The 15,515-nt window shown below is 47.5% G+C and overlaps 1 protein-coding gene across 1 annotated transcript in view; it reads right to left on the minus strand.

Moving 5' to 3' along the window:
- DNAH17 (dynein axonemal heavy chain 17) overlaps window positions 1-15,515 on the minus strand; it is a 7,556,186-nt gene that overhangs the window by 6,954,747 nt on the left and 585,924 nt on the right. Inside the window, exon 5 of the mRNA XM_069201738.1 lies at window positions 7,813-7,821. Coding sequence (XP_069057839.1) covers window positions 7,813-7,821 — 9 coding nt within the window. The remainder of the gene's footprint in view (window positions 1-7,812; window positions 7,822-15,515) is intronic.

The raw sequence follows: 15,515 nt of genomic DNA on the forward strand, positions 1-15,515 counted from the left end.
CACTTATGAGCACTGGGGCCCTGGCTGGCAGGGTCCCAGTGACACATACAACTAAAACAACATATATACAGTGAAAAATGGGGGTAACATGCCAGGCAAGGTGGTACTTTCCTACACAACCCCCCCCCCAAACGAAGGACAATAAGACTAGCCATGACCTGATGAGTCTTCATTGTCTAAGTGGAAATTGTGAGAAAGTAGCCTCTTTCTAGCCTTGTTACCCCCACTTTTGGCCTGTTTGTGAGTGTATGTCAGGGTGTTTTCACTGTCTCACTGGGATCCTGCTAGCCAGGGCCCAGTGCTCATAGTGAAAACCCTATGTTTTCAGTATGTTTGTTATGTGTCACTGGGACCCTGCTAGTCAGGACCCCAGTGCTCATAAGTTTGTGGCCTATATGTATGTGTTCCCTGTGTGGTGCCTAACTGTCTCACTGAGGCTCTGCTAACCAGAACCTCAGTGGTTATGCTCTCTCACTTCTTTCAAATTGTCACTAACAGGCTAGTGACCAATTTTACCAATTTACATTGGCTTACTGGAACACCCTTATAATTCCCTAGTATATGGTACTAAGGTACCCAGGGTATTGGGGTTCCAGGAGATCCCTATGGGCTGCAGCATTTCTTTTGCCACCCATTGGGAGCTCTGACAATTCTTACACAGGCCTGCCACTGCAGCCTGAGTGAAATAACGTCCACGTTATTTCACAGCCATTTTACACTGCACTTAAGTAACTTATAAGTCACCTATATGTCTAACCTTTACCTGGTAAAGGTTAGGTGCAAAGTTACTTAGTGTGAGGGCACCCTGGCACTAGCCAAGGTGCCCCCACATTGTTCAGAGCCAATTCCCTGAACTTTGTGAGTGCGGGGACACCATTACACGCGTGCACTACATATAGGTCACTACCTATATGTAGCTTCACAATGGTAACTCCGAATATGGCCATGTAACATGTCTAAGATCATGGAATATCCCCCTCTATGCCATCCTGGCATTGTTGGCACAATTCCATGATCCCAGTGGTCTGTAGCACAGACCCTGGTACTGCCAAACTGCCCTTCCTGGGGTTTCACTGCAGCTGCTGCCAACCCCTCAGACAGGCATCTGCCCTCCTGGGGTCCAGCCAGGCCTGGCCCAGGATGGCAGAACAAAGAACTTCCTCTGAGAGAGGGTGTGACACCCTCTCCCTTTGGAAAATGGTGTGAAGGCAGGGGAGGAGTAGCCTCCCCCAGCCTCTGGAAATGCTTTGTTGGGCACAGATGTGCCCAATTCTGCATAAGCCAGTCTACACCGGTTCAGGGGACCCCTTAGCCCTGCTCTGGCGTGAAACTGGACAAAGGAAAGGGGAGTGACTACTCCCCTGACCTGCACCTCCCCTGGGAGGTGTCCAGAGCTCCTCCAGTGTGCTCCAGACCTCTGCCATCTTGGAAACAGAGGTGCTGCTGGCACACTGGACTGCTCTGAGTGGCCAGTGCCACCAGGTGACGTCAGAGACTCCTTGTGATAGGCTCCTTCAGGTGTTGCTTGCCTATCCTCTCTCCTAGGTAGCCAAACCCTCTTTTCTGGCTATTTAGGGTCTCTGTCTCTGGGGAAACTTTAGATAACGAATGCATGAGCTCAGCCGAGTTCCTCTGCATCTCTCTCTTCACCTTCTGATAAGGAATTGACTGCTGACCGCGCTGGAAGCCTGCAAAACTGCAACATAGTAGCAAAGACGACTACTGCAACTCTGTAACGCTGATCCTGCCGCCTTCTCGACTGTTTTCCTGCTTGTGCATGCTGTGGGGGTAGTCTGCCTCCTCTCTGCACCAGAAGCTCCGAAGAAATCTCCCGTGGGTCGACTGAATCTTCCCCCTGCAACCGCAGGCACCAAAAAGTTGCATTACCGGTCCGTTGGGTCTCCTCTCAGCACGACGAGCGAGGTCCCTCGAATCCAGCGACTCTGTCCAAGGGACCCCCACAGTCCAGTGACTCTTCAGTCCAAGTTTGGTGGAGGTAAGTCCTTGCCTCACCTCGCTGGGCTGCATTGCTGGGAACCGCGACTTTTGCAGCTACTCCGGCCCCTGTGCACTTCCGGCGGAAATCCTTCGTGCACAGCCAAGCCTGGGTCCACGGCACTCTAACCTGCATTGCACGACTTTCTAAATTGGTCTCCGGTGACGTGGGACTCCTTTGTGCGACTTCGGGTGAGCACCGTTTCACGCATCCTCGTAGTGCCTGTTTCTGGCACTTCTCCGGGTGCTACCTGCTGCTGAGAGGGCTCCTTGTCTTGCTCGACGTCCCGTCTCTCTCTTGGTCCAATTTGCGACCTCCTGGTCCCTCCAGGGCCACAGCAGCGTCCAAAAACGCTAACCGCACGATTTGCAGCTAGCAAGGCTTGTTGGCGTTCTTTGGGCGGGAAAACACTTCTGCACGACTCTCCACTGCAAGCGGGATCCGTCCACCAAAGGGGAAGTCTCTAGCCTTTTTCGTTCCTGCAGAAACTACAGCTTCTTCTGTCCAGTAGAAGCTTCTTTGCACCCGCAGCTGGCATTTCCTGGGCATTTGCCCATCTCCGACTTGCTTGTGACTTTTGGACTTGGTCCCCTTGTTCCACAGGTACCCTAGATTGGAAATCCACAGTTGTTGCATTGTTGGTTTGTGTCTTTCCTGCATTATTCCTCTAACACGACTTCTTTGTCCTTAGGGGAACTTTAGTGCACTTTGCACTCACTTTTCAGGGTCTTGGGGAGGGTTATTTTTCTAACTCTCACTATTTTCTAATAGTCCCAGCGACCCTCTACAAGGTCACATAGGTTTGGGGTCCATTTGTGGTTCGCATTCCACTTTTGGAGTATATGGTTTGTGTTGCCCCTATCCCTATGTTTCCCCATTGCATCCTATTGTAACTATACATTGTTTGCACTGTTTTCTAAGACTATACTGCATATTTTTGCTATTGTGTATATATATCTTGTGTATATTTCCTATCCTCTCACTGAGGGTACACTCTAAGATACTTTGGCATATTGTCATAAAAATAAAGTACCTTTATTTTTAGTATAACTGTGTATTGTGTTTTCTTATTATATTGTGCATATGACACTAAGTGGTACTGTAGTAGCTTCACACGTCTCCTAGTTCAGCCTAAGCTGCTCTGCTAAGCTACCATTATCTATCAGCCTAAGCTGCTAGACACCCTATACGCTAATAAGGGATAACTGGGCCTGGTGCAAGGTGCAAGTACCCCTTGGTACTCACTACAAGCCAGTCCAGCCTCCTACATTGGTTGTGCAGTGGTGGGATAAGTGCTTTGAGACTACTTACCACTCTTGTCATTGTACTTTTCATAAGAGAAAAATATACAAAACAAGGTCAGTGTATATACACATAGACAAAACGTTTTTGCATTTCCTCTTTTCACTCTATTCTAAGTGCTGAAAAGTACTTCTAAACTTTCAAAAAGTTCTTAAAAGTTTAAAAAGTTTTTTTCTGTCTTTCTAAAAAGTTCTGAAAACTTTTTTCTCTTTTTCTATCACTTTAACTCTCTCTAAAAATGTCTGGCACAGGCCAAAATGTTGATCTGTCCAAACTTGCATATGATCACCTTAGCTGGAAAGGAGCAAGGAGTCTCTGCATAGAGAGAGGTTTGAGTGTAGGGAAGAATCCTTCCTTGGAACTGTTACTTAACATGCTTAGAGAACAAGATAAAGCTATAGGTGCCCCATCTGTTGAAAAAGTACCTAATAGTTCCCAATCTGATTCAGGGACTCCCCCAGGAAAAGATTCAGGAAAGAAACTTCCTAGCTGTAGGAGGCTGGACTGGCTTGTAGTGAGTACCAAGGGGTACTTGCACCTTGCACCAGGCCCAGTTATCCCTTATTAGTGTATAGTGTGTCTAGCAGCTTAGGCTGATAGATAATGGTAGCTTAGCAGAGCAGCTTAGGCTGAACTAGGAGACGTGTGAAGCTACTACAGTACCACTTAGTGTCATATGCACAATATCATAAGAAAACACAATACATAGTTATACTAAAAATAAAGGTACTTTATTTTTATGACAATATGCCAAAGTATCTTAGAGTGTACCCTCAGTGAGAGGATAGGAAATATACACAAGATATATATACACAATAGCAAAAATATGCAGTATAGTCTTAGAAAACAGTGCAAACAATGTATAGTTACAATAGGATGCAATGGGGAAACATAGGGATAGGGGCAACACAAACCATATACTCCAAAAGTGGAATGCGAACCACGAATGGACCCCAAACCTATGTGACCTTGTAGAGGGTCGCTGGGACTATTAGAAAATAGTGAGAGTTAGAAAAATAACCCTCCCCAAGACCCTGAAAAGTGAGTGCAAAGTGCACTAAAGTTCCCCTAAGGACAAAGTAGTCGTGTTAGAGGAATAATGCAGGAAAGACACAAACCAGCAATGCAACAACTGTGGATTTCCAATCTAGGGTACCTGTGGAACAAGGGGACCAAGTCCAAAAGTCACAAGCAAGTCGGAGATGGGCAGATGCCCAGGAAATGCCAGCTGCGGGTGCAAAGAAGCTTCTACTGGACAGAAGAAGCTGAGGTTTCTGCAGGAACGAAAAGGGCTAGAGACTTCCCCTTTGGTGGACGGATCCCACTTGCCTTGCAAAGTTGTGCAAAAGTGTTTACCCGCCGAAAGAACGCCAACAAGCCTTGCTAGTTGGAAATCGTGCATTTGGCATTTTTGGACGCTGCTGGGGCCCAGGAGGGACCAGGAGGTCGCAAATTGGAACTAAAGAGAGAGGGGACGTAGTGCAAGACAAAGAGCCCTCACTGAAGCAGGTAGCACCCAGAGAAGTGCCAGAAACAGGCACTACGAGGATGCATGAAACGGCGCTCGCCGAAGTTGCACAAAGGAGTCCCACGTCGCCGGAGACCAACTTAGAAAGTCGTGCAATGCAGGTTAGAGTGCCGTGGACCCAGGCTTGGCTGTGCACAAAGGATTTCCGCCGGAAGTGCACAGGGGCCGGAGTAGCTGCAAAGTTGCGGTTCCCAGCAATGCAGCCCAGCGAGGTGAGGCAAGGACTTACCTCCACCAAACTTGGACTGAAGAGTCACTGGACTGTGAGGGTCACTTGGACAGAGTCACTGGATTCGAGGGACCTCGCTCGTCATGCTGAGAGGAGACCCAACGGACCGGTAATGCAGCTTTTTGGTGCCTGCGGTTGCAGGGGGAAGATTCCGTCGACCCACGGGAGATTTCTTCGGAGCTTCTGGTGCAGAGAGGAGGCAGACTACCCCCACAGCATGCACAAGCAGGAAAACAGTCGAGAAGGCGGCAGGATCAGCGTTACAGAGTTGCAGTAGTCATCTTTGCTACTATGTTGCAGGTTTGCAGGCTCCCAGCGCGGTCAGCAGTCGATTCCTTATCAGAAGGTGAAGAGAGAGATGCAGAGGAACTCGGATGAGCTCTTGCATTCGTTATCTGAAGTTTCCCCAGAGACAGAGACCCTAAATAGCCAGAAAAGAGGGTTTGGCTACCTAGGAGAGAGGATAGGCTAGCAACACCTGAAGGAGCCTATCACAAGGAGTCTCTGACGTCACCTGGTGGCACTGGCCACTCAGAGCAGTCCAGTGTGCCAGCAGCACCTCTGTGTCCAAGATGGCAGAGGTCTGGATCACACTGGAGGAGCTCTGGACACCTCCCAGGGGAGGTGCAGGTCAGGGGAGTGGTCACTCCCCTTTCCTTTGTCCAGTTTCGCGCCAGAGCAGGGCTCAGGGGTCCCCTGAACCGGTGTAGACTGGCTTATGCAGAATTGGGCACATCTGTGCCCAACAAAGCATTTCCAGAGGCTGGGGGAGGCTACTCCTCCCCTGCCTTCACACCATTTTCCAAAGGCAGAGGGTGTAACACCCTCTCTCAGAGGAAGTTCTTTGTTCTGCCATCCTGGGCCAGGCCTGGCTGGACCCCAGGAGGGCAGATGCCTGTCTGAGGGGTTGGCAGCAGCAGCAGCTGCAGTGAAACCCCAGGAAGGGCAGTTTGGCAGTACCAGGGTCTGTGCTACAGACCACTGGGATCATGGGATTGTGCCAACTATGCCAGGATGGCATAGAGGGGGCAATTCCATGATCATAGACATGTTACATGGCCATATTCGGAGTTACCATTGTGAAGCTACATATAGGTAGTGACCTATATGTAGTGCACGCGTGTAATGGTGTCCCCGCACTCACAAAGTTCAGGGAATTGGCTCTGAACAATGTGGGGGCACCTTGGCTAGTGCCAGGGTGCCCTCACACTAAGTAACTTTGCACCTAACCTTTACCAGGTAAAGGTTAGACATATAGGTGACTTATAAGTTACTTAAGTGCAGTGTAAAATGGCTGTGAAATAACGTGGACGTTATTTCACTCAGGCTGCAGTGGCAGGCCTGTGTAAGAATTGTCAGAGCTCCCTATGGGTGGCAAAAGAAATGCTGCAGCCCATAGGGATCTCCTGGAACCCCAATACCCTGGGTACCTCAGTACCATATACTAGGGAATTATAAGGGTGTTCCAGTAAGCCAATGTAAATTGGTAAAAATGGTCACTAGCCTGTTAGTGACAATTTGGAAAGAAATGAGAGAGCATAACCACTGAGGTTCTGGTTAGCAGAGCCTCAGTGAGACAGTTAGGCACCACACAGGGAACACATACCTATAGGTCACAAACTTATGAGCACTGGGGTCCTGACTAGCAGGGTCCCAGTGCCACATAACAAACACACTGAAAACATAGGGTTTTCACTATGAGCACTGGCCCTGGCTAGCAGGATTCCAGTGAGACAGTGAAAACACCCTGACATACACTCACAAACAGGCCAAAAGTGGGGGTAACAAGGCTAGAAAGAGGCTACTTTCTCACACAACCCCCCCCCCCAAACGAAGGACAATAAGGCTAACCTTGGCCAGTTGAGACTTTATTGTCTAAGTGGTGATAAGTAGAGAGTAGCTCTGCAATAGACTGGTTACTCCCTTTATCATCCACTATATGGTTACTTCCCTGTGGGGATGTAAACCACCCTGTTTGAAGTTTTTTAGCTAAGCAACAATGTGAAGATGTATTTTCAGAGTTTCTATCAGTAAGTTTTAGTTTAGAGCAGTGGGAATTGTCCACTGAACCTTTTTGTAGTGATGGAAATGCCAGACAGGGATGCTGTCTCAGAAAAGCCATAGCTGGGCAAAAACTTTGTCCATATGGCTGGAAGAGAGAACAGGGATGCTGTTTCTCTTGAGTTGGAGCAGGGCAGGGTTGCTGTCCTATGAGCTCCACACTAGGGCAGGGATGCTGTCCTAAGTGTTGTGAGGCAGTGCAGGGTTTCTGCACTAAAGTTTCTCTGGGAGGGTTGGAGGGATGCTCCATGTTAACTAAAATGGTGCTCTTTTTCTCACCAATGTTAGTAATCCCACAGGGAGTCCAGCTTTGCCAGCTGATGATTCCCTTGGAACAGGTGCCACCCCAGGAGAGGTTTCTCCCACCACAGGAATGCTATCCTGAATGGCAGGGTGGTTAGGGGATACTGTGATACCCTTTTTACCTGTTGATGGAGAGGGATCCTGAGTTTTCAGGCCTTCTCTCCTTTGCTTTTTCATTTCAGTAGAAATGAGAGGGAACAATTCCTCAGGGATGCCCAGCATGGCTGCATGGGCATAAAACTCTACATCAGCCCAACCTGAGGCCTCTAGGTCATTACCTAAGAGACAATCTACAGGTAAGCTAGGTGATACCACCACCTGCTTAGGGCCAGTAACTCCACCCCAACTAAACTGAATTATAGCTAAGGGAAGAAACTTAGTGGAGTTATGGACATCAATAATCTTATACTGTTGTCCAATGATGTGTTGATCAGGATGCACTAGGTTTTCAGTCACCAAAGTGATACTGGCACCTGTGTCCCTGTAGGCCAAGGCCTCAACACCATTTATTGAAACTGTCTGCCTGTACTTATCCATTGTAAGGGGACAAGCAGCCAGTGTGGCAAGGCCAATGCCACTAGGTGTGACAGAAACTGTCTTGGGACTGACTACCCCAGTTTCTATGATGGACCCATAAGTGAACCCAACTACACCCTTTGCTTGACTGTTGCCAGCAGTCCCACCACTAGTACCACTACTGCTAGGGGCACTAGAGCTTGATGTATTAGTGGGGGTAGGCTCAGGGGGTTTACCTGGACAGGACTTATCCCCTGGCCTATGGCCTCTGTTTTTACACACAAAGCACCAAGGCTTTTTAATGTGTGCAGGTTGAGAAGAAGAGGTAGAATTAGTTTTATCCCCACCCTCTGAAGAGTGTTTAAGATTTGAAGTGGGATCTTTGGTTTTACCCTTATCCCCATGCTTATCTTGAGATTTTTCACCATCTTTCTTCTTATTGCCATCTTTGTCACCCCCTGTATGAACTTTTCTGTTCACCCTTGTTCTGACCCATTTGTCTGCCTTCTTTCCCAATTCTTGGGGAGAGGTCAGATCACAGTCTACCAGGTACTGGTGCAACAAATCAGACACACAATTATTAAGTATATGCTCTCTCAGGATTGTGTTATACAGGCTTTCATAATCAGTAACTTTACTGCCATGTAACCACCCCTCCAAGGCCTTCACTGAATAGTCAATGAAATCAACCCAGTCTTGTGAAGACTCCTTTTGGTCTCTCTGAACTTTATCCTGTACTGTTCAGTGGTTAAGCCATAACCATCCAGGAGTGCATTCTTAAGAACTGTAACATTATTGGCATCATTTTCTTTCACAGTAAGGAGCCTATCCCTACCTTTTCCACTAAATGATAGCCATTGGATAGCAGCCCACTGCCTTTGAGGGACATCCTGTACAACACAGGCCCTCTCAAGTGCAGCAAACCACTTGTTAATGTCATCCCCCTCCTTATAAGGGGGAACTATCTTGTGCAGATTCCTGGAATCATGCTCTTTTGCAGGATGACTATGGGGAATACTGCTGCTGCCACCATGGGTATCTAAACCCAACTTCTGTCTTTCCTTCTCTAATTCAAAAGACTGTCTATCCAAATCCAGCTGTTGCTTTTTAAGCTTCAGTCTGGTTTGTTCCACCCTCAACTTATTGAGTTCCCTCTCTAACATTCTGTCATCAGGGTTGGTGGGAGGGACATTTCTAGAAACAGAGCTATGATGGGAATGAACAGAAGGAGACCTGTCCCTTACAGAAGCCACCCTAACAGCTTGGTTTACAGAAACATTACTACCAGTATGGTGAGAATAAATGCTTTTGCTATGATGTGAGACAACACTATTTATATGGTGTGGCTCATCATCATTACCATCTATGCTAGATTGTCTAGTAATGGGCAGGCTAGGAAGTTTCTTTCCTGAATCTTTTCCTGGGGGAGTCCCTGAATCAGATTGAGAACTATTAGGTACTTTTTCAACAGATGAGGCACCTATGGCCTTATCCTGTTCTCTAAGCATGTTAAGTAACAGTTCCAAGGAAGGATTTTTCCCTACACTCAAACCTCTCTCTATACAGAGACTCCTTGCTCTTTTCCAGCTAAGGTTGTCATATGCAAGTTTGGACAGATCAACATTTTGGCCTGTGCCAGACATTTTTTTGAGAGAGTTAAAGTGATAGAAAAAGAGAAAAAAGTTTTCAGAACTTTTTGGAAAGACAGAAAAAACTTTTTAAACTTTTAAGAACTTTTTGAAAGTTTAGAAGTACTTTTCAGCACTTAGAAAAGAGTGAAAAGAGGAAATGCAAAACTTTTTGGCTATGTGTATATACACTGACCTTGTTTTGTATATTTTTCTCTTATGAAAAGTACAATGACAAGAGTGGTAAGTAGTCTCAAGCACTTATCCCACCACTGCACAACCAATGTAGGAGGCTGGACTGGCTTGTAGTGAGTACCAAGGGGTACTTGCACCTTGCACCAGGCCCAGTTATCCCTTATTAGTGTATAGGGTGTCTAGCATCTTAGGCTGATAGATAATGGTAGCTTAGCAGAGCAGCTTAGGCTGAACTAGGAGACGTGTGAAGCTACTACAGTACCACTTAGTGTCATATGCACAATATCATAAGAAAACACAATACACAGTTATACTAAAAATAAAGGTACTTTATTTTTATGACAATATGCCAAAGTATCTTAGAGTGTACCCTCAGTGAGAGGATAGGAAATATACACAAGATATATATACACAATAGCAAAAATATGCAGTATAGTCTTAGAAAACAGTGCAAACAATGTATAGTTACAATAGGATCTAATGGGGAAACATAGGGATAGGGGCAACACAAACCATATACTCCAAAAGTGGAATGCGAACCACGAATGGACCCCAAACCTATGTGACCTTGTAGAGGGTCGCTGGGACTATTAGAAAATAGTGAGAGTTAGAAAAATAACCCTCCCCAAGACCCTGAAAAGTGAGTGCAAAGTGCACTAAAGTTCCCCTAAGGACAAAGTAGTCGTGTTAGAGGAATAATGCAGGAAAGACACAAACCAGCAATGCAACAACTGTGGATTTCCAATCTAGGGTACCTGTGGAACAAGGGGACCAAGTCCAAAAGTCACAAGCAAGTCGGAGATGGGCAGATGCCCAGGAAATGCCAGCTGCGGGTGCAAAGAAGCTTCTACTGGACAGAAGAAGCTGAGGTTTCTGCAGGAACGAAAAGGCTAGAGACTTCCCCTTTGGTGGACGGATCCCTCTCACCTTGGAGAGTCGTGCAGAAGTGTTTTCCCGCCGAAAGAACACCATCAAGCCTTGCTAGTTGCAAATCGTGCGTTTGGCATTTTTGGACGCTGCTGGGGCCCAGGAGGGACCAGGAGGTCGCAAATTAGACCTGAAGAGAGAGGGGACGTCGAGCAAGACAAAGAGCCCTCACTGAAGCAGGTAGCACCAGGAAAAGTGCCAGAAACAGGCACTACGAGGATGCATGAAACGGTGCTCGCGAAGTTGCACAAAGGAGTCCCACGTCGCCGGAGACCAACTTAGAAAGTCGTGCAATGCAGGTTAGAGTGCCGTGGACCCAGGCTTGGCTGTGCACAAAGGATTTCCGCCGGAAGTGCACAGGGGCCGGAGTAGCTGCAAAGTCGCGGATCCCAGCAATGCAGACCAGCGAGGTGAGGCAAGGACTTACCTCCACCAAACTTGGACTGAAGAGTCACTGGACTGTGGGGGTCACTTGGACAGAGTCGCTGGATTCGAGGGACCTCGCTCGTCGTGCTGAGAGGAGACCCAAGGGACCGGTAATGCAGCTTTTTGGTGCCTGCGGTTGCAGGGGGAAGATTCCGTCGACCCACGGGAGATTTCCTCGGAGCTTCTGGTGCAGAGAGGAGGCAGACTACCCCCACAGCATGCACAAGCAGGAAAACAGTCGAGAAGGCGGCAGGATCATCGTTACAGAGTTGCAGTAGTCGTCTTTGCTACTATGTTGCAGGTTTGCTGGCTCCCAGCGCGTCAGCAGTCGATTCCTTATCAGAAGGTGAAGAGAGAGATGCAGAGGAACTCGGATGAGCTCTTGCATTCGTTATCTGAAGTTTCCCCAGAGACAGAGACCCTAAATAGCCAGAAAAGAGGGTTTGGCTACCTAGGAGAGAGGATAGGCTAGCAACACCTGAAGGAGCCTATCACACTGAGTCTCTGACGTCACCTGGTGGCACTGGCCACTCAGAGCAGTCCAGTGTGCCAGCAGCACCTCTGTTTCCAAGATGGCAGAGGTCTGGAGCACACTGGAGGAGCTCTGGACACCTCCCAGGGGAGGTGCAGGTCAGGGGAGTGGTCACTCCCCTTTCCTTTGTCCAGTTTCGCGCCAGAGCAGGGCTAAGGGGTCCCCTGAACCGGTGTAGACTGGCTTATGCAGAATTGGGCACATCTGTGCCCAACAAAGCATTTCCAGAGGCTGGGGGAGGCTACTCCTCCCCTGCCTTCACACCATTTTCCAAAGGGAGAGGGTGTAACACCCTCTCTCAGAGGAAGTTCTTTGTTCTGCCATCCTGGGCCAGGCCTGGCTGGACCCCAGGAGGGCAGATGCCTGTCTGAGGGGTTGGCAGCAGCAGCAGCTGCAGTGAAACCCCAGGAAGGGCAGTTTGGCAGTACCAGGGTCTGTGCTACAGACCACTGGGATCATGGGATTGTGCCAACTATGCCAGGATGGCATAGAGGGGGCAATTCCATGATCATAGACATGTTACATGGCCATATTCGGAGTTACCATTGTGAAGCTACATATAGGTAGTGACCTATATGTAGTGCACGCGTGTAATGGTGTCCCGCACTCACAAAGTTCAGGGAATTGGCTCTGAACAATGTGGGGGCACCTTGGCTAGTGCCAGGGTGCCCTCACACTAAGTAACTTTGCACCTAACCTTTACCAGGTAAAGGTTAGACATATAGGTGACTTATAAGTTACTTAAGTGCAGTGTAAAATGGCTGTGAAATAACGTGGACGTTATTTCACTCAGGCTGCAGTGGCAGGCCTGTGTAAGAATTGTCAGAGCTCCCTATGGGTGGCAAAAGAAATGCTGCAGCCCATAGGGATCTCCTGGAACCCCAATACCCTGGGTACCTCAGTACCATATACTAGGGAATTATAAGGGTGTTCCAGTAAGCCAATGTAAATTGGTAAAAATGGTCACTAGCCTGTTAGTGACAATTTGGAAAGAAATGAGAGAGCATAAACACTGAGGTTCTGGTTAGCAGAGCCTCAGTGAGACAGTTAGGCACCACACAGGGAACACATACCTATAGGTCACAAACTTATGAGCACTGGGGTCCTGACTAGCAGGGTCCCAGTGACACATAACAAACACACTGAAAACATAGGGTTTTCACTATGAGCACTCGCCCTGGCTAGCAGGATTCCAGTGAGACAGTGAAAACACCCTGACATACACTCACAAACAGGCCAAAAGTGGGGGTAACAAGGCTAGAAAGAGGCTACTTTCTCACACTAGCCTGCCCATTACTAGACAGTAGTAGCATAGTTGGTAATGATGATGAGCCACACCATACAAATAGTGTTGTCTCACATCATAGCAAAAGCATTTATTCTCACCATACTGGTAGTAATGTTTCTGTTAGCCAAGCTGTTAGGGTGGCTTCTGTAAGGGACAGGTCTCCTTCTGTTCATTCCCATCATACCTCTGTATCTAGGAATGTCCCTCCCACCAATCCTGATGACAGAATGTTAGAGAGGGAACTAAATAAGTTGAGGGTGGAACAAACCAGACAGAAGCTTAAAAAGCAACAGCTGGATTTGGATAGACAGTCGTTTGAACTAGAGAAGGAAAGACAGAAGTTGGGTTTAGAAACCCATGGTGGCAGCAGCAGTATTCCCTATAGTCATCCTGCAAAAGAGCATGATTCCAGGAATCTGCACAAGATAGTTCCCCCTTATAAGGAGGGGGATGACATTAACAAGTGGTTTGCTGCACTTGAGAGGGCCTGTGTTGTACAGGATGTCCCTCAAAGGCAGTGGGCTGCTATCCTATGGCTATCATTTAGTGGAAAAGGTAGGGATAGGCTCCTTACTGTGAAAGAAAATGATGCTAATAATTTCCAAGTTCTTAAGAATGCACTCCTGGATGGTTATGGCTTAACCACTGAACAGTACAGGATAAAGTTCAGAGAGACCAAAAAGGAGTCTTCACAAGACTGGGTTGATTTCATTGACCATTCAGTGAAGGCCTTGGAGGGGTGGTTACATGGCAGTAAAGTTACTGATTATGAAAGCCTGTATAACACAATCCTGAGAGAGCATATACTTAATAATTGTGTGTCTGATTTGTTGCACCAGTACCTGGTAGACTCTGATCTGACCTCTCCCCAAGAATTGGGAAAGAAGGCAGACAAATGGGTCAGAACAAGGGTGAACAGAAAAGTTCATACAGGGGGTGACAAAGATGGCAATAAGAAGAAAGATGGTAAAAAATCTCAAGATAAGCATGGGGATAAGGGTAAAACCAAAGATCCCACTTCAAATCTTAAACACTCTTCAGAGGGTGGGGATAAAACAAATTCTTCCTCTTCTTCCCAACCTGCACACATTAAAAAGCCTTGGTGCTTTGTGTGTAAAAACAGAGGCCATAGGCCAGGGGATAAGTCCTGTCCAGGTAAACCCCCTGAGCCTACCACCACTAATACATCAAGCTCTAGTGCCCCTAGCAGTAGTGGTACTAGTGGTGGGACTGCTGGCAACAGTCAAGTTAAAGGTGTAGTTGGGTTCACTTATGGGTCCATAGTAGAAACTGGGGTAGTCAGTCCCAAGACAGTTTCTGTCACACCTAGTGGCATTGGCCTTGCCACACTGGCTGCTTGTCCCCTTACAATGGATAAGTACAGGCAGACAGTTTCAATAAATGGTGTTGAGGCCTTGGCCTACAGGGACACAGGTGCCAGTATCACTTTGGTGACTGAAAACCTAGTGCACCCTGATCAACACATCATTGGACAACAGTATAAGATTATTGATGTCCATAACCCCACTAAGTTACTTCCCTTAGCTATTATTCTGTTTAGTTGGGGTGGAGTTACTGGCCCCAAGCAGGTGGTGGTATCACCTAGCTTACCTGTAGACTGTCTCTTAGGTAATGACCTAGAGGCCTCAGGTTGGGCTGATGTAGAGTTTTATGCCCATGCAGCCATGCTGGGCATCCCAGAGGAATATTCCCTCTCATTTCTACTGAAATGAAAAAGCAAAGGAGAGAAGGCCTGAAAACTCAGGATCCCTCTCCATCAACAGGTAAAAAGGGTATCACAGTATCCCCTAACCACCCTACCATTCAGGATATCATTCCTGTGGTGGGAGAAACCTCTCCTGGGGTGGCACCTGTTCCAAGGGAATCATCAGCTGGCAAAGCTGTACTCCCTGAGGTAGAAGTACCTCTCTGTGGGATAACTAACATTGGTGACAAAAAGAGCACCATTTTAGTTAACATGGAGCATCCCTCCAACCCTCCCAGAGAAACTTTAGTGCAGAAACTCTGCACTGCCTCACAACACTTAGGACAGCATCCCTGCCCTAGTGTGGAGCTCATAGGACAGCATCCCTGCCCTGCTCCAACTCAAGAGAAACAGCATCCCTGTTCTCTCTTCCAGCCATATGGACAAAGTTTTTGCCCAGCTATGGCTTTTCTGAGACAGCATCCCTGTCTGGCATTTCCATCACTACAAATAGGTTCAGTGGACAATTCCCACTGCTCTAAACTAAAACTTACTGATAGAAACTCTGAAAATACATCTTCACATTGTTGCTTAGCTAAAAAACTTCAAACAGGGTGGTTTACATCCCCAAAGGGAAGTAACCATATAGTGGATGATAAAGGGAGTAACCAGTCTATTGCAGAGCTACTCTCTACTTATCACCACTTAGACAATAAAGTCTCAACTGGCCAAGGTTAGCCTTATTGTCCTTCGTTTGGGGGGGGTTGTGTGAGAAAGTAGCCTCTTTCTAGCCTTGTTACCCCCACTTTTGGCCTGTTTGTGAGTGTATGTCAGGGTGTTTTCACTGTCTCACTAGGATCCTGCTAGCCAGGGCCCAGT

This window comes from Pleurodeles waltl, chromosome 7, assembly GCF_031143425.1.
Source record: "Pleurodeles waltl isolate 20211129_DDA chromosome 7, aPleWal1.hap1.20221129, whole genome shotgun sequence".
NCBI lineage: Eukaryota > Metazoa > Chordata > Amphibia > Caudata > Salamandridae > Pleurodeles > Pleurodeles waltl.